The 25,846-nt window shown below is 40.6% G+C and overlaps 1 protein-coding gene across 1 annotated transcript; it reads left to right on the plus strand.

Annotated features, from left to right (window-relative positions):
- Positions 1–1,699: 1,699 nt before the first annotated feature.
- On the plus strand, positions 1,700–25,846 carry gak (cyclin G associated kinase). The gene is made up of 30 exons (XM_070903979.1): positions 1,700–2,029; positions 5,942–6,003; positions 6,992–7,051; positions 8,113–8,227; positions 8,744–8,886; positions 9,130–9,255; positions 10,289–10,378; positions 10,982–11,117; positions 11,644–11,756; positions 13,812–13,890; positions 15,593–15,710; positions 16,719–16,727; positions 18,338–18,387; positions 18,530–18,678; positions 18,969–19,091; positions 19,275–19,408; positions 19,500–19,694; positions 19,806–19,923; positions 20,066–20,145; positions 20,334–20,527; positions 20,742–20,903; positions 21,133–21,299; positions 21,452–21,713; positions 21,809–22,003; positions 23,002–23,142; positions 23,284–23,370; positions 23,528–23,785; positions 24,211–24,359; positions 24,904–25,080; positions 25,264–25,846. The coding sequence occupies exons 1-30, from the start codon at positions 1,888–1,890 to the stop codon at positions 25,363–25,365; spliced, it is 3,936 nt and encodes a 1,311-aa protein (XP_070760080.1). The 5' UTR covers positions 1,700–1,887; the 3' UTR covers positions 25,366–25,846.

Genomic DNA, 25,846 nt, shown 5'->3' on the forward strand with positions numbered 1-25,846 from the left:
ATGAACCTTAATGGGCAAAAAGACTGCTTAGTCAACCAAGCATATACTTAAGTGCTATGGAATTCTGCAGCATGACTTAGTATACTGCAGCATAATTATATCAAATGAAGGACAAGTTATACATATGTTTCTTATTGATTTAAACACTAACTTACTTATGACTGCCTCAGTGTCTGGCCAATTAGTCCACCAATTTTGTCATGCTTTGTTTGGCTAAATGATGTCATCAAAAGTGGGTTTTGACATGACAGCAATTGCAGTCTTTTTGATTTGCACTATACATGTTATGTGAGTGGTAAAAATATTGAGCGTGTGACTGAAGTTAATATTTTGTGAATATTATTGATTAGACTTGAAGACTTGATTTGTGTGTGTATGTGTATACATCTTTGCTTACCTGTTCTTACATCATGTGTATGTCTTACATACTCTCTTAGCATCTCCACTCTCTTCTACCTCTGTGTGAATGATATCCTTGAGTCTTTCCTCCTTTATTCTGTTATATTTATATATTTTTATGTGTTTTTTCTATAAATTTGACTTGACTATTTGTGTGTTTAAATACCCCTCAGATTGCTTGCATGCACCAGTTAACTCCATCCTCATCCTATATGGCACTTTAGGAGACAAAATGGCAAAAATGGGTATAAAAATTTTAGATAAGGCAACAGAATTGATTTCCTATTGTATATAAAATAAACAAGTGGACAGAGTTTTTGCAAAGACCTCACATTGATACAAGCCTGAGCTAAGGTAAGGTGAGGTAATCCCAACATGGTGATGTTTAACTGATACACCACTTAAAAGTCATTGTGAGAGGAGCAGGACCCTAAATAAAATACATAAATGTGACAGATATGTCCAGTAGATGGCGTACTAATACTCAATATTGTGTGCTACAATATTATCCTTACATGTGTGACTCTATAGATAAGATTTTACATTACGGCTCTTTTTGTCTTTGATTTGAACAATGTTACATTGTATAAAGTCTGACACCACTGTATTTGCTGAAATCAAAATGTCTGTCATTTTTTAACAATTAATAAATTGCTAAATTATTCCATAAGGTAAATGTGGCCTTAACAAAAGACATAGCAATGTAGATCTGCGTAAGTGCTACCAGGACCCTGTGCAATGCCAAACAAGAGAGAAACATCTCTGGAAAAGACATAATCTGAATTGTTTTATTACCAAAGCCTGTCCTGTACCAAATTTGTTCAGGATCTTGTGAGTCTAAATGTAGGCTACTGTAAGATAGGCCTTTTCCTTGTCAGGGAGGCCATTAGGCACCATCATTTTCCTGTAGCTAAAGAAAATCTCAAACTAAATAGGATTTATTAATTCTATTCCCAAGAAAAAAATGACTGTAAATTAATTTGCGTTATTTTACGCTTTATATCACTTCACACATAGCCTTTATTGAATAACCAGAGATGTCTAATCCAGCTGTACAAAACGTTTTCTGATTGTCTGATGAATTCGGGAGGACTTTTATTATAAAATATATAAAGATATAAAAACAACCTTTTCATATTTTCTCATTCAGTTAAAGCACATATTAACTTTACACCGTTGGTTTGAACATTTGAATAGACATGCATCCTTTTTTTGTTTCGCAATGTATTTTTTTTACGTCACATGACTGAATCGTGCCCTGACGTCATCGCCCTTCACGGAAGTCAGCACTGGAGATGGCGGCCTCGTCAGCCTAGCAGCAGGAAGAGGATGTTTGCTTCCAGAGAAAGAATAATATCACCTGATTATAAGTCTGTATAACAGAGTTAACCGCGGTACCGGTATTCCGCTGAGCCTACTGGGATCTAGTCAGCGCATTCCCTCACCTGGCGCCGGCCTCTGTGAGTCTGAAGCAGTGCGCTGGATAAAATGTCCCTGTTCCAGTCGGCACTGGATTTCCTAGCCGGGCCCGGCTCGTCCGGAGCGGCCAGCCGGGACCAGAATGACTTCGTCGGACAAGTCGTTGAGCTCGGTGACATGAAGCTGAGGATCAAGAGAGTGATCGCGGAAGGTGAGATGGTGTACCACTACGATAAATGTTGATAACGTCTTGCGCGGCTAGGCACGCTAGCTAGCTGAACTAGCTAACAGGCTAGCACTAGTGACATACTTCTGCTGGTAGTCAATGACAATAGCGTTTGCAACTGCAGAGCTATGAGTCACCAAGTAAACACCAGTTGATAATTTGGTTTCGTGTCTGTCCAACAAACAATAAGTCACTGTCCAGGTTGTGATGTGTGAAAGTGATGCATAGACAACTTGAACTTTCAGCTTGCCTAGTACGTTACCGTCTGTTCTGGGTGAGCTCTAAGTCACAGCGAGATATGCAAAGCTTCATTTTACTTACCCATTAACTCCCAACCCATAGTTACATACCTCAAACCATATCATCTTCCTTGGCAGCAGGACATGTTTGACTCAAGAGAAAGCTCATAATAGAGGGGGCAGGAAGGCATGCCGTGGTAGGAGGAAAATATCAGTGATGGCAATGTTGTTACCAAGCCTCTTACTTGGCAGGGTGCGTTAAAGAGATTTGTAATGTTAATTACACAAACAGCCAAATCAAAGCATCTGCAGAGCTTTGCAGGATTCTGTCTTGTGACATCAGGGGAGAGATTGGTGGAGTGCCAGTACCCCTTCCTCCCTGATCCCTCCTTTTGCGGGTTTCTGGCTTGGGCTGCAAAGAAACAAATGGACAACAAAAGATGTAATGTGTTGACGAAACCTATTTTTAAAATTTCTAATTTGGTCCGTGGAAGGTCAACATCAGGAAAGTTGTGTTTTTTTCTACATGAAACTTTTGAAGTTGTTGGCCAGTTAGTTGGCCAGTTAATTGCCATCTCAAATAAAATAGTTTTGATAATTATTCTTGATATTTTGTTGTGTTTAGCAAGTGGAAGATATGTATTAAACTCATATTAACCACAAAAAAAATACCATTTGGCTGTGTCCCCTCATCGTTTGCTACAAAATTCTAAGAAAACGTTATTTCAGCAACATTGGTTCATAATAATGTGTCTGAGGTTAAATCTGAATTAGCTGCCTGTATTTGTATGCAGCGAGTCTGGTTACAGGACATGTGTAAACCCACAGATCAGGTTTCTTCTCTGTGGCAGTGAACAGGGATTCATGCCCTGGTTGCAAAGTGGCAAGACAATCTCGCTGCACTGCCTTACTTGCCATAGTGGCTGGTAGAGCAAACGGTAAATGTTTAATGTAGATCTTTATTCTGTGTGTATTCTATTTGAAAATACCGGTTAGATCAGATTTGACCACACATTGTGATTAATTTAACCACACATATATTTAACAACAAATAGTGGTTAAATCTGTGTTTTTTTATTACCAGTTACATCTGTTCAGCCCAAGGTAAGTCCTTCATCGCTCAGTGTCAGTTTTCAGCAGTTTGGCTTCGGTGGCTCAGCAAGCAAACTTGCTTCAATTGTTATGTAATTTATTATCATGAAATTCCTACAACACAAACCAGCAAATTAACAGGAAAAAATAACTAATAGTAGCTAAATCTTATTTATTTGTGATTTTTAACCACTCTAAAACAAAGTTGGCTATTGTTGCACTCCTTTTAGATTCATCCTCACAACTGATTGCACATCCTCAGCCATGATGGTTGAAGAGAGGTTAAAGGAGACACAAGACTTAAAATCAAAGCAGATGGTAGAACTCTAGATCATTTTACACTAAATCTTTGCCCTCTTCAAACTCCCACCCTGCTGTATGAAAGGTGTCTTTGTTGTTGTTGTTTCCTCACCAACATCTCTGGTGAAAGAATACAATGGATGGTTGTAAACAGATGGTTCCATTTTTTTAGGGCCATGACTAGTTTGTCTGTCTACTGTACCAGCCACTTGGGCAGATAGGCAATGATCATTCAAGGTTCGTTCCACCCCAAAGAATCTATTTGGGTAGCCACATAAAGTCCTTGGGTACATTTAGGAAACCTCTCTGCTGTGTTGCTGATGAAAGAAAGTCAATGCACAAGTGGTGGTTGTCATCGTGGCAGTATTGAGCTCAGTTTCACAACCACATACTCTGTCCTCTTCAGGTTAGTTAGGCAAAGATTCATATCTTCACATAACTAACCAGGTTTTTAGAGACAGTGACGCTTGGCTGGCGGGCTTATGCCCTCTTCTGAGCAGGTGAAACCGTAGACAAAAGAGGGGTCTCTTAATTCAGAGCTAGAGTGCGTAAGCTTTGCTTCATTCCCTATTTATTCCCATAATCATTTAACACAAGCACAAAGACTGTACCCTAGCAAGATCTGATACATTTGGGTTTGATGGAGTAGGATTCTTACCCCCATTTTCAGTGTTTTTCTTGGAATGGATTGGTAACTGGAGCAAAGGAAATGGAGTCTTTCGGTTTTCAGTCTCTCCCTTTGCCAGCACAAAACAGAGGAAGACGTGATCCCCACAGGGACGGGTGTGCATTCTCAAAACAAAGTCACAGGCTTTGCATGTAAGTGTTGCTGCAATGGACAATAAATGATGTGCTGGTTCGAAAGCTGGCTGTTGTGCTTTGTGCAAAGTGTTTGTAGTTAGTTAAAGTATGTGTGAATCCCAGACAAATTTACATTTTTTTTGCCAGACTGGCAAAGTAAAAGCCACTGCACACGCCTGGGCAATCATCCCTTTGTAAATAAAACTTTAAAGATTAGAATCTTGAGTGTGGTCATTCAGGTTTTCACAGAAAAAAGCAAGGCTGGTAGTTGATTTACTCATCACTATGGTAACCTCCCCCTGGTCTTGTCTGGACTGTGGCTTGTTAAATACACTTTCTTGTGAGCATAGACACACACACACTTGATGAAAAAGTTAGGTAATCAATTGTCCAGAAATAAGTTGTGATGTACTGATATAAAAAAATTTGTTATGATGATTATGATGATGATATTTATAGCCATTGTTATCATTTTAATTTAGCAACAATGTAAAATGAAACTATGACCAATGGCCCATTTTAAGTGATTGGGCTCTCAGTAGCACTGATTTGTGAAAATGAAAGTAGAGCGGTGTGTTGCTGTTCTATAACAATGTATGTCCAATTGAGAATAGTCTGTCCAGCTTTGTGTTTGTCTGCAAAAGATTGGAGAATGTCCCACCAGGCAAAGCTCATTCTCCTCCCTCCCTAAAAGCTGTTTCTGCAGCATTGCCCACATTATCTCCAGTTCAGGTTTCAGCCACACCTTCAGTGAAAAGGTGTATATTCAGCGGGGACTTAGCGGTTAGAGAAGTGAGCTTGTGACTGAAAGGTTGCTTGTGTTGTGGTGTTCTTGAGCAAGGCATTTAAGCTCCAATTTCTCCAATGTGGCTGCTTGGCGGCCAACAGATAAGACTGTGGTTATGCTTGGCAGCCTCCAGGTTGTGTGTGAAGCAGGGCTTTACTGGAGGTTTTAGTGCTCTCTGTAGTTATATGCTAAAACGAAATTGATCCAGTATCATGTAGAATGGAATGAGATGTATGGTGTGCTCATGATATTTCCCCCTTAAAATAGAAAACCCACTGCAAAATACTTTAGTACAATTAAAAATCAGATATCAGATATGTTCCCTTTATTTTTAGCCCCTTTGTTTGTTTGTTTGTTTGTTTGTTTTTAATAGCTGCCCTAAGTGTTTTTGTTTCTGTACTCATTAGTACTTTAACCACACAGCCCATGCTTCTTTATCAGTCATCACTTTAATGTGCAACAATCATACCAGAACAAACCAGACATAGAAAAGTGACATTAATTCAAGACAGTGGCTACATGAGACCATATTACACAATTTCTGCAATAAAGTGAACATATGAGATCGGTGATTCTGTGTCATATTAAGAGCTTAAGACTGTGTGTACCATTCATGTAGATAGAAAGACCAGTAAACAATGTAAATGACCTCCTGGTCACTCTCTCTTTTTTTCTCAGGTGGATTTGCTTTTGTGTATGAAGCCCAGGACATGAGCAGTGGCAAAGACTATGCCCTCAAGGTAAGATAGAGGTGTACCTACTGAAAAAATTCTACATGTTACTGCTTGTTGTTGTTATGTTGAGCCACTCAATACCGTGCATTCATTAATTTGTTAGGAGGCATAGCAATGTCTATAGGCCTGTATGATGCACTGAATCAGGAACATTAGCTATGTCTGCATTCATTTTGCATACTTGTAATATGCAGTAAATACTACATATTATTAGTAAATACCAATCAGAATGCAGTATGCACTGTGTTACTACATATGACTGGACTTTACACTTAACAAGTGGACGTGACCCTTCACTGTATAACACAGAGAACTTTTGCCCTTTTCCTATTTAGACACTATGCTATGCTAACCATATCCTATGAAACTATTTTTTAATACACTAATGTGGGCAGCTGCTTCTCCTGCTATGTTGTCAATCATATTGCAGGAAACATTCCTTGAGCAGTTTTCTTCTTAGAAAATGACACGTCTCAAAGAATTATGGCACGGTTTGATTATGTAGGGACCATCTGCTCCATACTTAATAATTCTGTCCATGTTGTATGTGTACTGCTGAACTATGTAGGGTTGAGATGCTGTGTGTTGTTTTGTCTCAGCAAATTAACTGTCTGTACTTTTAATGCAGGACAAATAAATAATAAATGCACAAGGCAGAATAGGGTAAAGCATGCTGCTACAAAGTAGCTGTATTGATGAAATGGAAATGAGAAAAAACATTCATGTGCTTAATATTGGCCGTGTTTGGATTGTGGTTGCTTGCGAACATCCATTTTAGGGTTTTCTCTGGGTCTAGATCCAGCCTTGAATTGTGAAATTGTGAAAGTGGCCACCATAATCAGCAGGAGCAGTTAATGTAATCTCTTATCCTGTTTTACTTGGCATTAAAATCAGTTAGTTCAGTTCAGTCTTATGTATGTCTCATAAAGATGATGTGTCACCTGATCACAGAACAGCAACAAACCAATGGTATGTGTGTTTGCTTTTGTTTCAGAGGCTGCTGTCGAACGAGGAAGAGAAGAACAAGGAAATCATACAGGAAGTCTGCTTCATGGTATCCTTTATCTTTTCCAGACTGTCATGAAAAGACGCTTGTTGTTTTTTTCTTGAGATGAATGTAGAGCATTTCTGTTTTAGCACATAGCAGAGGGCGACATGTGACAATGGCAAGTTAAAGCCTAATCCATGACTTTGCAAGATTGTGGAGCCTCCAGCGTAGTGTACTGTCATTACCAGATCACATGCAGTTTATTGGCAACACCGTACAATGCCAGAATGCGCAATACAGGAACTAATATATATTTACAGTCTTTAACTTTATAATGGCATTGTGGTTTCACAAACATAGACTGCTACGTATTATTTGGCTCTGTACTTAAAAACTTGTCATTTGTGAATCTTTTCTAAAGCACTCTGGTGTGTTTCTTGCTTGAGAAGAAGTGATGAGCAGGACAGAAAATTAATAATTCTGAAGGGGTTTCATTTACATATTTGTTAGTCAGTGGTTGGAGTAGGAACAAGATAAAGTCACCAAAGAATTGTATTTCAGTGTCTCTGGGGAGGCTTTATTTGATAGAGCTACAGCTTTTATCAGTGAGATAAGTGGAGGGAAATAACGAACCTTTTGGCCAGCATTTAAAAATGCTGGGATATCTCTTATATTGTTGGGTAATAGTTGTTTCATGCTGTGTTGCACACAGTGGAGGCACAGGCTATTTGTAAATGAAACACTGTGTTCCTGGTTCCATTGCAACATTGTGTTTTAGAAGTAATGCCCTAAATGCTGATGAGGCAGAAAAGTAAAGTCTTAAGTCTTCTGTCACCCAACCATAATCTCACGCTGCTTTCACTGTTGAACCAGCAAAATACAGTACAGTTTTGGTATAGAAATGCTTGTTTGAGGCTTGCTTGGCTATGCATCAATGGCAGTAGTAGCTCAATTTAAATTGTTTGAGATTTCTGCACAAATCAGTGGCTCAATCACTTTGACCAGAGTGGTTGGTAGATTCGACAAGCCACAGGGAAATCCTACCAACCTACCAAGTTGACCCGAGGCCATGCTTGAAACCACAGTAGTGTTTATACCATATGTTCCTTGACCTGCTTGCTCTATAGAAAAAGCTGTCAGGTCACCCCAACATGGTTCAGTTCTGCTCTGCTGCCTCCATCAGCAAGGAGGAGTCAGACACCGGACAGGCCGAGTTCCTGATCCTCACTGAGTTGTGTAAAGGTAAATACACACAGACTTTTTCTCACTATTTTTACTTCTACCTCTTTGTTTACTTCTTCATTTCTGAATCAGTACTTACTCATTCATCAAACTAAATTTCAGTAAATCTGAGTAGACAGAACCATTTCCCAGTAACTTTAACTGAAAGGCACTTGTGATGAAAGGTCTTCCCGTCTGCAGCCTTTCTACTTCCTGCTCTACTTCCTTTCTGTTCAGTCTGACTGTTCATTTACAACAGACTTTGTTTTCATTCAGTAGTTTTTTTTCAGCTTGGTAAGCAGAAAACTCTTTACTTACCTTAAACATCATTCAAACATTTATTTAGTGTGTGTGAAGCACCTTTTCATTGTTTGATTAACTGTTATTAATCAAACTAACTAACTTTTATCTGCAGTGTCTCACATTTTCTCAAATTCACCAGACAACTTAGAATCAACAGACAAGGGTTGTGGCAGGTGCTACTTTCACTTTGACTGATGGGTTTTCATTCATGTGTTTGTGTCTGTTCTGCTTCAGGTCAGCTGGTGGACTTTATAAAGCGGGTAGAGCAGAGGGCTCCCATGTCATGTGACACTGTGCTGAAAATCTTCTACCAGACGTGTCGTGGCGTGCAGCACATGCACAAACAGAAGCCTCCAATCATACACAGAGACCTCAAGGTTTGTCACTCCTTGCTAGTTGGATGAGTGAATGATGTATCACAGATGGTGAATGATATAGTGTCATGAAGTATTAATTAAATGGAACACCTCAATATGAATACATATTGTATCATATGAATAAGATACTGCAGTTTAAAACTATTGATAGTATTTTAAAGTATGGGCTATTGTGACTACTAATTGGTACTTGAATCTGTATTGATTGATATGCTTACTCGCTGCTTACTTGATGTGTTGCAGATTGAGAACCTCTTGATTAGTAACCAGGGCACCATCAAGCTGTGTGACTTTGGCAGCGCCACCACGGTGTCACATTACCCCGACTACAGCTGGTCAGCACAGAAGAGGTCCATGGTGGAGGATGAGGTACACACACACACACACACACACACACACACACACACACACACATACGCTCCTAAACATCAGTTGAGGTTAATCTCAACAGGGCCTTCCTTGTACAATACGTTGAGTCTTTTTTTTCTTCTTTCCAATAATCTTGAAATAATAATATAGTTAATATACTAATATAGTTTAATACATACACACACTCAAACACAAATATTAATTCTGAAGTTATTATGGAATACATTGTCACAAAAATGGATGAAGTCTGCTTCATAGATAAAAAGTGTAGTAATTGTCTAAACAATTCACACCGCAGAAACATTTTACTTGAGGCACTAATGGTTTTAATTTGAAAGAAAATAATACAAGATGCAGCCAGTTTTCTTTGAATGCATATTATATGCTCTAATTTCACTATGAAAGTCAATTGTTCAATTGAGAGGAGGGACACACACATTCAGAAGTCTCAGTGGATCAGTGGCAATACTGGCACCATGGTGTTGGACAGGAACCAGAAACCTTTGATTAAATTAACAGCTAGAGGTCCAGGAAGCTCTGATCAAGTTAATTATATTTATACAATAACCACACTCACACACAGGAGCTTTGCCACAGATGACCTCAGTATACAAGACCCCAGAGATCCTGGTTTCTGAATGTAATAAACTGCGTGTCCATCAGGCACCTGTTTTCAGTCTCGTCGAACAAAAGAGATGCTTGAGTGAAGAGCTTTTTATGATGGAAAATCTGAGGTGGACAGCTTTTTAGTTTAGATTTGAATAATTTGTTTCTCAGCATGCTTGCCTCTCTGTGTGGACACACGACACTGTCGTTTTTATGAAAGATGATCAGAAGAAATATGTTTTTCCCAAGTTTCTCAAAGCATTTTCTTATAAAAAAAAAAAATGGCCTTGATGAACATGAGGTTAGAGATTTACCAACATCTGACTATAGCTGGATACTTGGCTCTGGTTTCATCTGCTGCAAAACCCCACAGTGGTTCAACAGCTGTGTTTGTGTGTTTAGTTTGTTTTTTCTTTTTTGTGTGTAGATCACAAGGAACACCACTCCAGCGTACCGAACGCCAGAGATGATCGATCTCTACTCCAACTTTCCCATCAATGACAAACAGGACATCTGGGTAAGAACTTTTACCTTTTTTATTTTCTATCCCCCCAATCTCACAGCTAAACCAGGACCAATCATGGTTTTACTGTTGTTACAGCCAAGCTCGCCATCACGATATCTATAGAAGAGAGATTCTGTGTGAAACCAAGATGATCAAAGATTAAAACATCAGGTTTTCTGATGTTAGGAATCCTGCAAATAGCAAAAACGTGATGATTTAGCTGTGTTGTTAAAATGGAAAATACAATTGTTCACATATAATTATTAAAAAGTATAGTTGTCTGTGTAATGGTCCTTCTCTCGGGAGAGAAAATAATGTTTTATCCTGGTCTGGGAGAATACCGTATGTTTTCAGGTTCTATGTAATGCCTATTTCCTTTAACAGAAGCAAAATAATAACATACAACAGAAACGCAAAACGTTCTACAGAGCCTGTTGAAACAACTTATTCAGGGTCATTAGCAGACATTAGTAAGTCCTGTCTCCGTTAATGTTTGGACTCAACAGGTTGTCTTCTGACAGTGTTTTGTGTCGATGTCTTTTGATGTGACTATTTCATGAGAAAGGTGGCTTGAGAATTTATTGTTGTCTTTATTATTTCCACTCCCCCATGCAGGCCCTAGGATGCATCCTCTACCTGTTGTGTTTTAAGCAGCACCCATTTGAGGAGGGGGCCAAGCTGCAAATCGTCAACGGAAAATATTCCATCCCTCAGAACGATGCCAAGTACACTGTGTATCACGACCTCATACGTACGTACCTTTGTTCTGTGTCTGCTAGTTTCTGCCTGTCTGTCCTTTTTTTCATCCATCCCTCTATTTCCTTTCCTCTTCTCGTCCACAAGTCAAAGTCACAGTCGCCATAGGTCGAATTCACCAACAAGAAATATGTTTAGGATTGCACCTCTAACCATACCGTTCATATAGACACAGTAGAGATGGATGCCATACTGCCAGTACCTTGTTGCAGCTAATCTAATTAGGTTAAACAGCGCCACCTGGTGGACAATTTACATCTGTCCATTTCCTGCAAACAGAGGCACAAAAATATACCTGTTAAGTGTATTTAAATTTATATAGTGCATTTTTATAATTTACTAATTGCTACTAATTATTCATATACATCCTTGATTGTCATAATTTGGTAAATAGTAGTACTGTTGTCTTGTTCATGATTTGCTTCCTTTATGAGTCTCCATAGTTTTGCCATCCTCCTCAGATTTTTAATGTTTCCTTCTTTTTCCACTGCACCCCTCTTCCTCCTCCTCCTCCTGTCCAGGTTCCATGTTGAAGGTGAACCCAGAGGAGCGTCTGTCTATTACAGAGCTGGTCAACCAGCTCCAGGAGATAGCAGCAGCACGCAACGTCAACCCCAAGTCTCCCATTACAGAGGTAGGTGTATGGCAAATACTATGGCACTAGGTTTAAGAAGTGATACTACAGTTAAACTTCTTCAAATCTTCTTCACCGTCAAGTAGTTATACTGTCTTTAGCAGATAGACACTTACCGTGTTGTGCTGCTCTGGCCCTTATCTTGAAGAGAAAGTCATTGGTTTCTTGATTGAGGTTGAAATAAACATAGTGGATTTTCAGAGATCATCACCACTGAAATGGAGCTAAATTATGGGTGTGGCTTAGTTGGGTTAGATTAGTCTCTTCTCCCAGCCAAGAGACCAGGGAAAATGCTCCGGCCATGAAGACCTTATTTCTCCTTCCTTCTAAAAATGGATTTGAGAGTAATCAATCAATCAAAGACTTTCCATTGTATTAAAGGGTGTGTGGCTCATGAGTTTGTCTCACAAACTGTCTAAAGTGGCTTCTGCTTTGGGTATCAGTTTTGAGTAGGTGACAACTTGCATTTTGTGCATTTTGGAGTAAACAAGTTGATTGGCTGAGACACAGGGGCGCATCCTCAGTGTCTGCCAGCCTGGGAAGAGGCTATTGACAGGCTGACCACAAGGCTTCTTCCGCTGTGTGTGTAAACGTGCATGCACACTCGTGCGCTCTCACATTGCTGATGTGGTTAACAACTAACACACACACACACACACACACACACACACACACACACACACACACCACGGCCTGCTCAAAGGAGTCTGTATTCTCTTTCCCAGTTTCCTCTCTTCCCAGCTGGCATGGTCCTAAGGGGTCTAAAGACACAGAGAGACATAGAGGTGGAAAATGGGTGACACTGAAATCAAAAACAAGCATGAAGTGATACCAACACTTCAGTGGGAAAGCATTTTGGGTGGCATGGTCACTGTAAATGCAGAAAAAAGTTTTCTTCATCTGCCACCCACAGTTGCTAATTCAGCACAATCAGATTTAAGATTTTAGCCAGGGTTTTGGAATTGAAAAGCATTTAACCCTGCATGGTGGCTGGCCTTTACCAACTAAGCAGCCACAGCCTCTTATGATTCTTACCACAAATCCACAAATCCTGGTACTTATCACCAAATCCTCGGTCACATTGTGATTTGTAAAGCTGATTTCAATGTCAAAAATCTCCAGGTTTACAGTGATTCTTCTTTTTTCCAACAACTTTCTGGTGTGCAATGTTCACATGACTGACTGTGCTGTGGTACTGCAGACACTTTATCCTTCTGTCTTATTCTAAGATCATGCCATTGCTCTGAACAAATTAGTAAACTGAAGAGTTATTCTGTATTCCAACCAATTTCTTACCAAACTGAATCCTGATAAGGCTGGTAAATGTGTGCAGAGTGAAGGCACATTTGGCGATTGCTGATCTGATTAGGGTTAAGAAGGGGTTTCTCTGCTGGACATAAGGAGAGTATAATCCTCCTTCTTCTCCTCTTCCTCCTCCTCTCTCTGCTGCTTCGCTGCACAGACATATGGAGTGGCAGACTGTGAGACGGACCAGAGAGGAGAAAACTTGTGAAGGAAAGGAGGCGAGATGGAAGTGAAATACTGAGAGGGAAATACAGTAGACATCCCGTAGGGGAAGCGAGACTCGGAGGCTGTCTGGCTGCCTTAACGCAGACCCAGTTCTCATCTGAAAATTATTGTATCTGGCACGACTGACACAAACCATTTTTTATCTACTTTTTTCTTTTGAACTGGTTGCCTACCTTATCAGTGCTCTTTTTTTTGTTCCTCTAATTGTGCTCCTCGGACCATTATTTTCTATCTTTCTATTTTCTATCAAGCCCTATTTTATTCTTCTTTGGGTTATTTGGCATTTTTGCTGTTTTTTTAAGATGACATTTTTTGCATTTCAAACGAAGATCTTTGTTTTTTCTTCTCTCTCTCTGTTAACCTCTTCTCTGTCGTTGCTCCTCGTTCATATCTGTGTTGAACATCTTAGACAAAAGTTTTTTTTTGTCAACTAAAAAAAGTTTTCATTCTGTTGACATACCTTTTACAATGTTGAGTGCGTACTACTGTTGGCGTCCAGTGTATGACGGCTATGAATGTCTGCAGCTGCTGGAGCAGAATGGAGGTTTTGGCAACAACGGAGCCCAGCCGCCCATGCAGATCCACAACGTCCACAACAATGCAGGTAAAAGTTTGTTTGGATGATAATATGGCTTTGGGACAGTGTTAGGGAGTTTGCGGGTTTGTGTATGTTTTCTTTTATAGTGTTTCTTTGTTTGATGTGTTCACACTTTTACAGGTGGTACAGTGGTGTCGTGTCATTTCAGTGTCCTGTTGTGAAATGTAACAATTCACTGATTTTCTTAAAGACAATCTATAACCCCATAAGGGACCCCTAGCATATCCATGAATTTGTTATGCTGACGCTGCAACAAACTAGCAAAATAACTATGTGCTATTACTTAAAAACAGCCATGGAGCGTGTCTTATAAATTATGCCTTTGGGGTGCAACTGAGCAAGACACTTAATTTCACTAAATGGCTCTTTTTCCTTCCAGGAAGGAATGCATTCACCTCCACACACACATATCCACACCACCTATATCCCACCCATATTACTGAGAGTCACACATGGCAATAAGTAATCTGGTTAGTTCACCACCCTGCTGACACATAAAAAATACACACACGCACAGCAGCTCCTGTATATCTGTCTGAGGTAACTAAAAAGTCTCCTCCTCCTCTGAGTAAGGGGTTCAGTAGGTCAGTTGTTTTTAACCCCATCATATGTGTTATAAATCATTGTGAAATGGTTATAGAGCGGGATTTATTGTTCAACATGGTTTCCACTCACTGCTTCAGTAAGCACAATATTCTAGTCAATCTGTAACCCACTAACTTTGATTTAAATGCGTCACTGGCTATGATGGCTGATATGCTCAGTTTTTAAGTTCATAAATTGCTTTTGGTATTAATCTGTATCAGAATAGAAAAGAGCTATCACAGAATTGATTACCTGCCAAAATTGGTGTTGGAGAAAACAAACTTTACAGCCACAGACCACATACTGGCACAATGACTGTGACTGTGATTTTACACTACAGTATGTCTGAAGCAGACAGAAGCTCCAGCAATAGCTCATTCTTCTGTTTTAAGGAGGTTTGAATTTAGATTCAGTAAAAGCACTTGGTGAGAAAATAATTTTTTGGTTGTTTATCTGTACCTTTTTTCTAAATGAGCATGATAGGATTATCATTTTCCCGTCTATACACACAAGCAACCACACACACACACACAGGCTGTTTACTATCCATTAAGAGGATTTCTGCACAGGCAGTCAACCATCTGTCGAAAGGCAGAATATGTTTGCTCTTTGCCTTGAGGAGTATCTCCAGTCCTCCTGTCAATTCATACCATCAGACCTGGGCAGTAAATGATGTTGAGTCGTCTGCCTGTGGTTGCTGCTGCAACAGATTTTATCCAATGCATTGACCTCGAGCAATCTCCTTTGACCGCATTTGATGAACCATTTCTTAATGTCATTAAGTGTTAAGTAAGTTTATGTGTGTGATGCACATTGCAGCTAAGAGAGAGTGTGCCATTTATGATACACCATACCCACATCAGTGTACAGTTATAGAACATGTATTTCACTCTTCAACAACTTTAATTTCATTTATTGTATCATTAGATAATAATTTGAAAATACAAACATTACAAATCTTGCTGATTTTTTCATACAAAGATTGCATCAATGTTATTGTTGTCATTGTGGGTTAAACTGTAGCCCTTTCTCTATGTAAATCCAATATTGGTGCTTAAGCTACGACAAATTCTGCAAAGGTATCCAACTTAGTATTCTCTCTTTTTCCCCACGATGCCTGTAGGCGTGTACGATCCTGATCAGTCGGGCAGTGGCCTCTTGGATATATTAAGGGGAGGAACAGAGCGCTTTCTGACCAACATAAAGGATACTTCCTCTAAGGTCATCCAGTCAGTAGCCAGGTAAGATGCTCCAACCTTGTTACCAGGATTAGCATTGTTGTATTCATTCACATTTCATTTTCAGTCTTACACTTTTCAGTTAATCTTTATTGTCAATGCAGATCAGTTAGTACTGATTGTGCTTTATTCATATAACCTGATATCTCATGATTCCCATTTTGTTTATGTTTGATAACCTATGGAGTTGACTGAACATTCAGATATGCTTTTCACATTTTGCACTGGTTATTGTAACTTCACATATGCCAACTTATTACTTACTTAACCTAGTCAATTCCACCTCCATGTTTACCTAGGTAATACTTTATTTCAATTTTGATGATCTGCTAACTGTAGAATTTGAATGTACTGTACTGAATGTATGCACTGGTCCTGTAAATACCTTTTAATTCAGGTATCCACCGAAAGGCATAACAGTTTTCTAAACAATACTGTTTGTCAGTCATCGTGTTTCATCACAGTTGCAAGTAAATGTAGGCGATTGTACACCTGCAAATTGTCTATGTAACCATTCATACTCATACCTACCCTGGCCTCAGATTCACCCTTTTAAAAGGAACATTTTGCTGCTTGGCTGTCTTAAATGTGGTTTTCCACACTGATGGCAGACGCAGCAGTTGTAAATCTCCCAGGGAAAGACGAACCTTATTTCAGGTTATCTCTCTTTGTAGTTCCTTCCCCAACCACTGGCATAATACTAAGTCTGGATGATGGGAGTAATCTAGTCGGCTACACTTGGCTGCAGCATGCAGTGACGCTGCAGAAATCACTGACGTTTGATTGTTGATGTTATAGACCGGCGGCCTCTGCTTATTTTCAACCCTTTCCTACATATCAGTCACAAAGTGTTCCTTTAATAGCCACTCTCTCCATATCCGTTAACGTTTGATGTTTCATTTGGTTATTCTATCATCGGTTTGTTCCATTTGTTTGGTCGTTTTGTTTATTTTTGTTGTTTCTTTTCTCTGTCCCAATCCCTCATGGTCCCACTATGTGTCCATCACCTAGCAACCCAAGGTAAATATGGGTCGGTGAAGTGCGTCAACTCATGCGTTGCTCTGTGTGCTCCTGTAGTTTGTCTGTGATTTAGAGGAAGGAAAAATCCTACTAAGCCTTTTGTTGCGCTGTGTCCGTCATCACAGCTTGCTGATCCTAACATCACACATTCAATAATTCAATTGAATGAATGCAGAGCGTCATGTGAATGGACATATGAGTATAAATTTACGAGTGAATGGAAGGGGTCAAATGATTGGAAAATGACACCAGCGTATGACAAAACAAGTGAAACATATTCTCTGCATGGTCCAGGGAATTATTGGGCCAGTCAGTAACAAGTTAAAAATGAAAATCAAACATGAAAATTAGAGCTGGTGGTGTAGCAATGATGGTGTTTATTTGAAAGGTGCATTATTGCCCCTGCATCAGACAAGACATCAAACTTTTTCAAATTGAAGTGGTCTGTTAAAAATGTTGACCTTAATTTAGCTGCCTTTGTTATACTAAGCATAATTTGGATTCATATATAGTTTTTAAGGACAAAAACCTTTCGCTGTCTAAAGCAGGCAGCCTCATCCTGACCAGTCCTGTCAGATAAACTCAAGTACCCCTTCCTCAATACCACCATTTATTTCCACTTTTCCATTGCTTTTACCTAATTATTACAGCCGTTTCTCCATTACTGTAAGCCATCTCAACATTTATCTGTTACTTTACATCTCTGCTCCTCTGCAGCTTTTCATGCACTCGCAAAACATTTTTTTAATTGTAATTTCAATTTTTCTTTTCAAATTAGTTGAGCTACAATCTTTCCACATACCCCCAGGCAACTTCAGAAGTATCCCCTGGGTTGGGAATCACTGGCCTACATGTATGACTGATTGAATGAATGAAGGAATGAATGAATGGTAGTTAAAAGGTTAATATAGCTCCACTGCTTACTAAATCACTACTTCAGCTATATCTGTGTCTTAACCAGCATCACACGTCTGTCCTGTCATCATACAGATAAAATTGAGTGTCATCAGCATAGATAGATTATTTTCTTTGCTTGGCCTACAGTTTGTATGTGTGTACTAAATTCGAATACTCAGTGGAAAACATGTTGTTGCATTGTTTCAATATGATTTCTTTTGCTGTAAAACCCAATGTAGCCTACTTTCTACATCAATTAATTGCTAAAAATACTTAACACCAAGGAGCTGTAGGCAGTTATGAGCCTTCTGAGCGTATCCCCATGCATCAACAAGCAACATTAAGGACTCAGAGCAAAGATAAACTGGGGATTCGTACATTTATGGGACAACCTTCATCAAATCTGGTTGAAATTCTGTATTGTGTGGTAGCCCTAGCCAAGATGCCCATTCAGGCATTGATTAGGGACCTCTCCATTATGCATTAATTAACATTACAGTTTCAAAACCAGAGTGATATAGTATATCGTAAAACAAAGCTTTCTTGTTTCTGAACCAGTTTGCCTTACCAGGCTGTTTTGTGCACTCTCCCAGACCTTAGTCAAACTGTTTTATTTCTCCTTTTATTTATTCTAGTGATTTGTGTCTTTTATTTCTCCCTACTATGTTGAATACCAACACATTTTATAATTGCAATTGTAATTTCTCTTACAGCTATGCCAAAGGGGACCTGGACATTTCATACATCACCTCCAGAATAGCAGGTAAGCATAGTACCCTCCATAAAATGTACTTTATACACTGAACCTTCTGTTACTGCATAATCTTGTCATTAAGTTAGTGCTGTTTAACATTTTGGGAAAGAGATAAAAATAGTGACGCGTTTCTCTGTATTTGTGTGTGTAGTCATGTCTTTCCCAGCAGAGGGGGTGGAGTCAGCGATAAAGAACAACATTGAGGACGTCCGTCTGTTCCTGGATTCACGTCATGCTGGCCACTATGCTGTCTACAACCTCTCCAAACGATCATACAGGCCTTCTCGATTCCACAACAGGGTACGAAGTGTGTGTTTGTGTGTGTGTGTGTGCGTGCGTGCGTGCACCTTTTTTTGGCTTGATATCTGTCAAGAGTGGGACATTACCATACTCCCTTGTCTCAATGTGGGTAAGTCATTGCTGTGAGATAGTTTGTTTACTCTGTTTACAGTGTCCGTAGTGTTTTTCCTCTATAAGTGTATTATTGTCGCAGTATTTTCTATTGTTAAAGTAGCGTTGTTCTTTCACTTGTGTGCAGCTATACAAGTTTCTGGTTGTATTGAGGTGTGTGTCTTTGTTTGTGTGTGAAGGTTTCAGAGTGTAACTGGCAAGTGCGCCGTGCCCCCAACCTCCGCAGTCTCTACAGTGTGTGTAAGAACATGCATCTATGGCTCAAACAAGACCAGAGGAACATCTGTATAGTACACTGTCTGGTAAGTAACCTCTCGCCACCTCCTAAATGACTAAGATGACTGATGATTTAGTCCGCCATGCACGCTCAGGTGGGGTAAGATGAAGTCAAGGCCATGACATAAGTAGATGATAGGAAGAAAAATAAGGAGGAAGAAGACACCTGCGATATCTTTAATTGTTACCTTCACCTTTTCCCTCTGTAGGACGGCAGGGCAGCATCAGCTGTGGCAGTTTGCTCCTTCCTGTGTTTCTGTCGCCTTTTCACCACAGCTGAGGCTGCTGTCTACATGTTCTCAATGAAACGCTGCCCACCCGGCATATCACCCTCACACAAGAGGTATGAGAACACACACATACAAATTACGAGGTGTAGAAAGGGGGATTGTTAAAGGCTAACAATACATGATCCTTACTTTTGATTGTTGCAGGTATATAGAGTACATGTGTGACATGATGGCAGAGGAGCCCATCATCCCCCACAGCAAGCCCATAATAATTCGCTCCATCACCATGACACCTGTGCCACTGTTCAACAAGCAGCGTAATGGGTGCAGGCCGTTCTGCGAAGTTTATGTTGGAGACGAGAGAGTCCTCACCACATCACAGGAGTACGACAAGATGAAGTAAGTTCATACACACATAAGAATGCCTTTCAGCTTTCCCTGGATAAAAGGAGTAAAAAATGTTGCTGTTTCAATTGTTCATTCTCTCTCTCACTCTTTTGCTCTTTCCAGGGATTTTAAGATGGAGGATGGGAGAGCGGAGATTCCCCTCAATGTGACAGTCCAAGGAGATGTACTGGTGGTGATCTATCATGCAAGATCTACACTGGGGGGACGTCTACAGGCCAAGGTACACACACACACACACACACGCTTAAGTGCATCACTCATCAACTGTTTGCTCATTCTGTATCTCTGTCTTAGAATAGATGCAAAATGTTGATAAATATGGACAAAAGCTAATTTTACATTTTTCTATTATTGTGTTTCAGATGGCGTCCATGAAGATGTTTCAGATCCAGTTCCACACAGGCTTTGTCCCCAGGAATGCGACCACTGTCAAGTTTGCTAAGTATGTACACAATTTTGAGAAATGCAATCTTATATAATAACTAAACAATATCATTGTCATGCAAAGCTTCAAATGTATTATTTCCTGCACAATTATATCAACTACAACAGATTTCTTATTTTAATTTAACCCTTTAAATGCGCTTTCTTCATAACTTCCTCTTTCCCGTCTACCTGTTCTCCCGTCAGGTATGACTTAGATGCCTGTGACATTCAGGAGAAGTACCCAGACTTGTTCCAGGTCAACTTGGACATCGAGGTGGAACCCAGGGACAGACCCAGCACCAAGACCCCCCCTTGGGAGGGCTTCCAAACCAAAGGCCTCAATCCCAAAATCCTTTTCTCCTCTCGTGACGAACAGCAGGAGATCCTCAGCAAATTTGGTAGGTGGCATTACTTTACAAAAGCCAGGCTCCGGGTTTAGCAGTGTTAGTTGGATTGCTGAATGTCTCCATCCATCCATCTGTTCCTCAGGTCACTTATATATCAGACATCTTTATTCTTTTCTGCCCTCAAGCCTTTTGGAAGCTTGTTTCTTTAGAATTTTTCAAATTCACTTGTACATATGAACTAAACATTAAACCATAATTACTACAGGTAAGCCCGAGCTGCCTCGTCAGCCAGGTTCCTCAGCATTTTATGACTCAGAGTCGCCCCAGCCGGCTCAGACCCCAGAAGGCTCCAATGCTACAGAACCAGAATCTCCTGGGAGCACTGATAGCAACGCCAACAACTTCTTCCAGACACTGGATTGGGAAGGTACTGTGTTTATAAATCATCTAGATTTTTCTCCATACAGTCTTAGTATTCTGATTGTTGTCCTCCTTTCTAAAGATGAGACTGCTTCTCATTTTCCTTCCTGTCTTAAGTTTCCCAGACAAAATTCAAACCATACAACATTCTCTGACCTCTTGATCTATCCACCCACCTCACTAACTGATTTTAAAGTGCCTTAAAATTTCCACTGACCAGCTTCTTGTGTTTGTAGATGTGCGTGGCCCTCACGATGCCTCAGACAGTCAAGGAGGGGGATCCATGAATGACCAGGAGGACCTGAGTGATCAATCGGAAGGAGAGTCCTACTCTTATTCTGCCCCCAGTGGGGAGCCACTGTCACGTGACCCCAGTGAACCGCTGTTTGATGCTGACTTCCAGGTGGGGAACATCTCGGATGGCTGATTATATCATATTATGCCATCAATACAGTATGCCTTCCTTTATCATGCAGTAGAGCCAAAATGCTTTATTTTCTTCCTCCATCATTCCATTAATTTCTATCTTTTCTTGGTGTCCTGATCTCCCACCAGAACCCCCCTCCTACGGCCCAGGAATCTCCTATCGGTGACACAGCTGACCTCTTGGGGTTGAACTCTGACCCTGAACGTCCTTCCATGTCCTCTACTTCCTCTTCTGCTCCTCATCAAGCAGACCAGGGAGGACTGAAAGCGGCATCCAGCAACAGCGACCTCCTCAACGACCTATTTGCACCCCCTGCTGGTCAGACAGGAGCAATGCAGGAAGACTTGTTCTTCAGTGGGCCAACAAGTGGAGCCACACCAGACTCAAAACGTAAGATGCGATGCTTTCTACATACTGCCTGTATTATTATAAAAAAAACCTTTCCATTTATCCTTAATGCATTTTTTTTTGTGTCTGTGTTGCAGCCATGGGCGACCTGTTTGACCCGTTTGGGATGGGGTCAGGCTCTGGTGTTGGCTCTAGTGTGGGTTCGTCTCGGCAGGCCTCTGGACCGGACCTGTTTGGAGACTTGTTGGGTTCTGATAGTTCAGCCACCAGTGGGTTCAGTTCAGCACACAGTAACCCCACTCCTGCCTCCAACACAAGCCTCTTCAACCTCAGTAAGTACATCAGCTGCTATGCTCTAAGATGCCCCTCCCACTGTCTTGGAGGCGGTCTTGGCCAACCTCAGTACACAATTGGTTGACAGTGGAGGTTCATCAACTGATTAAGCTTAGCCTGGGGCTCGTCCTACAGTTGGCGTCCACCCTGCATCAGTCTTCTCCTCCACAGCACACATGACACACATCCATGCACTGCTGACGTTCCTGGTCCACCCACTCCATTGTTTGTTTAATAAAATATGTTTGTTTTAAGTATAGCCTTTGCATGGACTCCCTTCTTGCCACATTCCTGAGCCAGTTTGTGACACATCACTCAGCGTTATGTCCCAACTGTCCAATGTTCTTCTGCTGCCCCATCATATCTCACTGTCTGCTTTGAGAAGATATGATGATTGATTACACACACCTTACTCTGACTCGGCAGCAACAAACCTCCCTACAGTATCTTCTAACATACACTAATGTGGTGTTTTAAAAAAGATGATTTATTCTTTCACAAGAGATAAACCCAAGCTGGCTCCAGAACCAAACTGAAAACAGAATGACTGCGCTTGCTCTCATAAAACCCAAAAGTGCTGACACAAATGTTTCTGAGTGCTGGCTCCAACAGGTCTGGTTTTTTTTTGGTTGCTTTCCTAGCTGACAGAGATACAGGCATCTATACGACCTGCACAGCTGCTCATGGATATCGGCAACCTCCACTGCTGTCATTCTTATCTCTGGAAGTTTAATTAAAATGTCAAGTTACATGTCTCAACACACATAGTTTTCTTCACTCATGCAAACCTCAACATTAGATATGATTACATTTGATGTGAATGAATACATTTGGTTATTACTTGTTATATTTTAGAATACAGAGCATTTTTAATAAAAGTTTACTACAACAGTAGGTGTCACGTTCCACCCTCTATTGACTTTTGCTTCAAGCAATGTCTCATGGTAACATGCAAAGGAAACATAATTGGTAATACTGGATGTTTGTGTCTTAACAGATAAGCTAGTGAATGATGCCCCTAAAATGACATCCTCAGCCAGCCAACCAGACCTGCTGGGTGGGTGGGATAGCTGGGCAGCTGGCAACACCACTAACATGAGCGCCACCGCCAGCAGCAAACCCATCTATACCAACACAGGTAGGTGGAGGAACATTATGTAGCTGTTAATGGCTGACTGAAAACTTATTGAGCACTATGAATTGTCAGTTTTGTAGATAATCTTGTAACATTGAACATTGTAAAAAAATTCTAACTCGCATGTCATTACTGTGTCTGCAGCTTCTGGTGTGTCATCTATGTCGAAGGCCAAGTCTCAGACCTTTGATCCTTTTGCTGACCTTGGAAACCTTGGCTCCAATTTACCAGGTAAGAGGCCTTGTCAGATATCCATTTGCATGTAATGGTGCTACTGTGCTGACAGTGAGCAGTGATATAAAAGGGGAAAATGCTCTTAAAAGAGAAAAACTTCACTACATTTAAGTAAAGTATTCAAGTAACTATCATTCCTCCATGTTTCTTACAGGTCCCTCTGGGCCTTCTTTTAGCACAAAGGCTCCCTCCTCCTCTGCTAAGCCTCAAGCCCAGCCCTGGCAGTCTGGAAGACCCACCTCAGCCCAGAGCAAACCTTGGATGCCCGGATCAGGATCTGGCTCCACACCCAAAGCTTCCTCAGTGTCGTCTCAGCCTGCAGGCACACAGCCCAGCAAACCCAACTACAACCTCAACTTCTCTAGTGTCATTGGTGGGAGAGAGGAGAGAGGAGTTCGTGGGCCTGGATTTGGTAAGAAGCATTGAGTAGATGGGTTTGTTGTTAGCAGAGTTAGGGATCATTTTTATGTTTGATTTTCCATAATTATAACTCAAATATGGTTTTCCTCAGCTTTTAGAAATAAATGTGATTAATAATACACACTGCAATTCACCAGCTACTGAAAATGAAGAGGTTACGATAGATTTGTAATGTTTATGTACAGTATTATGTTGATTCTCTGTTCTGTATTGTGGGAATCAAGCCAAAGTGCAGAAATGGTTGAGCAAGCATTCAGTAAAAAAAATTAGCTGTTATGCTGAGTATCGGGGAATCAAAGGATTTTGTATTTCTCCAATCTTCTCTTTAAAGGCTTCAAGGAAGTCTGCTTGCATTTTTTAATTCCCACACAATTTCTATGTCAGATCTTCATTTCTCTGTACTGTGTTGTTATGCAGGCCCCAAACCAAAGGTAAAGGAGGATGATTTTGAGGACCTGCTGTCAACTCAGGGGTTTGCCTCTAGGCCTGACAAGAAGGGACCAAGGACCATCGCTGAAATGAGGAGACAGGAGATCACAAAAGACATCGATCCACTTAAATTACAGGTAACAAACTAAATACACATGTAAAGTACATACTATCCACTGAAAAACACACAGACTATTCAAAACAAATTCTTGAGTGGGTGAAATGCAAATATAATGCATTTGCTTGTGTTGCCGTTTCGATCTTTAGATTAGCAGCATAAATCTACCACCGCTAAGGTGCCCTTGAGCCAGGTCCTTAACCCACAGTGGTTGTACTGGGCAGCTTGCAGGTGTTGATGTGTATACTTGCAAGTGTGTACAGAGTGTTCCTGGGAAAAAAAAAATTCCTTATAAATAAAGTGCTGATTAAAGTTTTGGTTACTGAGTAAATCCCCTTTGTCTACTGGCTTATACACCAGTGATTTTACTAGAACAAAATTGGATTCTGAGTCACCTCATCAATTTTTAGTTTTTTTTTTTTTTCCAAAAGCGCAGATTAGATAGACCAACATACACCATTTTTGCAGGTAATACCAAGAGCTTTGCCTCCAAGTGCTGAATAGTGTTTGTGCCTTTTTCCATGCTAAAAGTAGTAAAGGTTTGTTTTATTGTCACGCTGCAGATCTTGGACTGGATTGAAGGGAAGGAGCGAAACATCCGAGCGCTGCTGTCAACTCTGAACACGGTGCTGTGGGAGGGTGAAACTCGCTGGAAGCCTGTAGGCATGGCTGACCTGGTGACACCTGACCAGGTGAAGAAGTACTACAGGAAGGCTGTGCTGATTGTCCATCCAGATAAGGTACGGTATAACATGCTGCTTATGCATATAGCCTGGGCAGCAATAAAAACAAGCATCCTCTTGCGAGACAATGACGAGTTAAAATTTAATAGTTTATTTCAGCATGATTTACAAATATTTCAACTCTCATTTTTACTATTCTTCATTAATTCGCAACTGTATGCTCTCTCTCTCTTTCTGCAGGCAACAGGCCAGCCTTATGAACAATACGCTAAGATGATCTTCATGGAATTAAACGACGCCTGGTCAGAGTTTGAGAACCAGGGATTCAAATCACTCTTCTAAAACCTTGGTCTGGATCCCAGCTAGACCAGACCAGACCAGACTGGACTGGATTTGGCCTAACCAAACAAGGGTTAGACTGGGCCAGATTGGACAGGACTGAGCCCACATTGGGCCTTAGGGGGCGCAGAGCCTCTGAGAGGTGTCCTCTCTACCATTCCCTTCACTCCCTTCGTCCTTCTTTACTTTCTTCTGTTTCTACAGTCAAGGAAAAAGACCTTTTGCCTCGTGTCCGGCTGTAGTGAACATTTCCTCACTGGTTCATAAACAGCCAGTTAAATAAACATTGTGATAGTTCTTAAACTCACTGCCTACCTGTACGACTGCCTGAGTGGTGCTGCAAACATCGGGAGGGAGGAATGGGTGACAATCACATGAAGACAAAATGGAAAAGAAATCCGATAATAAGAGGACTTTTAAAGTGACCAAGCTGATAAGCATGACAGTGGTATACAGATAAATTTAATGACCCTACACTAATAAA

Source organism: Enoplosus armatus, chromosome 4 (assembly GCF_043641665.1).
Source record: "Enoplosus armatus isolate fEnoArm2 chromosome 4, fEnoArm2.hap1, whole genome shotgun sequence".
In the NCBI taxonomy this organism is placed as follows: domain Eukaryota; kingdom Metazoa; phylum Chordata; class Actinopteri; order Centrarchiformes; family Enoplosidae; genus Enoplosus; species Enoplosus armatus.

What these genes read in the sequence shown, in the direction of transcription:
- gak (XM_070903979.1), top strand. Translation starts at nt 1,888, where the DNA reads ATGTCCCTGTTCCAGTCGGCACTGGATTTCCTAGCCGGGCCCGGCTCG. An exon ending in CATCACCTCCAGAATAGCAG is followed by an intron (nt 18,388 to 18,529) that starts GTAAGCATAGTA and finishes TTGTGTGTGTAG; the next exon opens with TCATGTCTTTCCCAGCAGAG. An exon ending in CTTCTCGATTCCACAACAGG is followed by an intron (nt 18,679 to 18,968) that starts GTACGAAGTGTG and finishes TTGTGTGTGAAG; the next exon opens with GTTTCAGAGTGTAACTGGCA.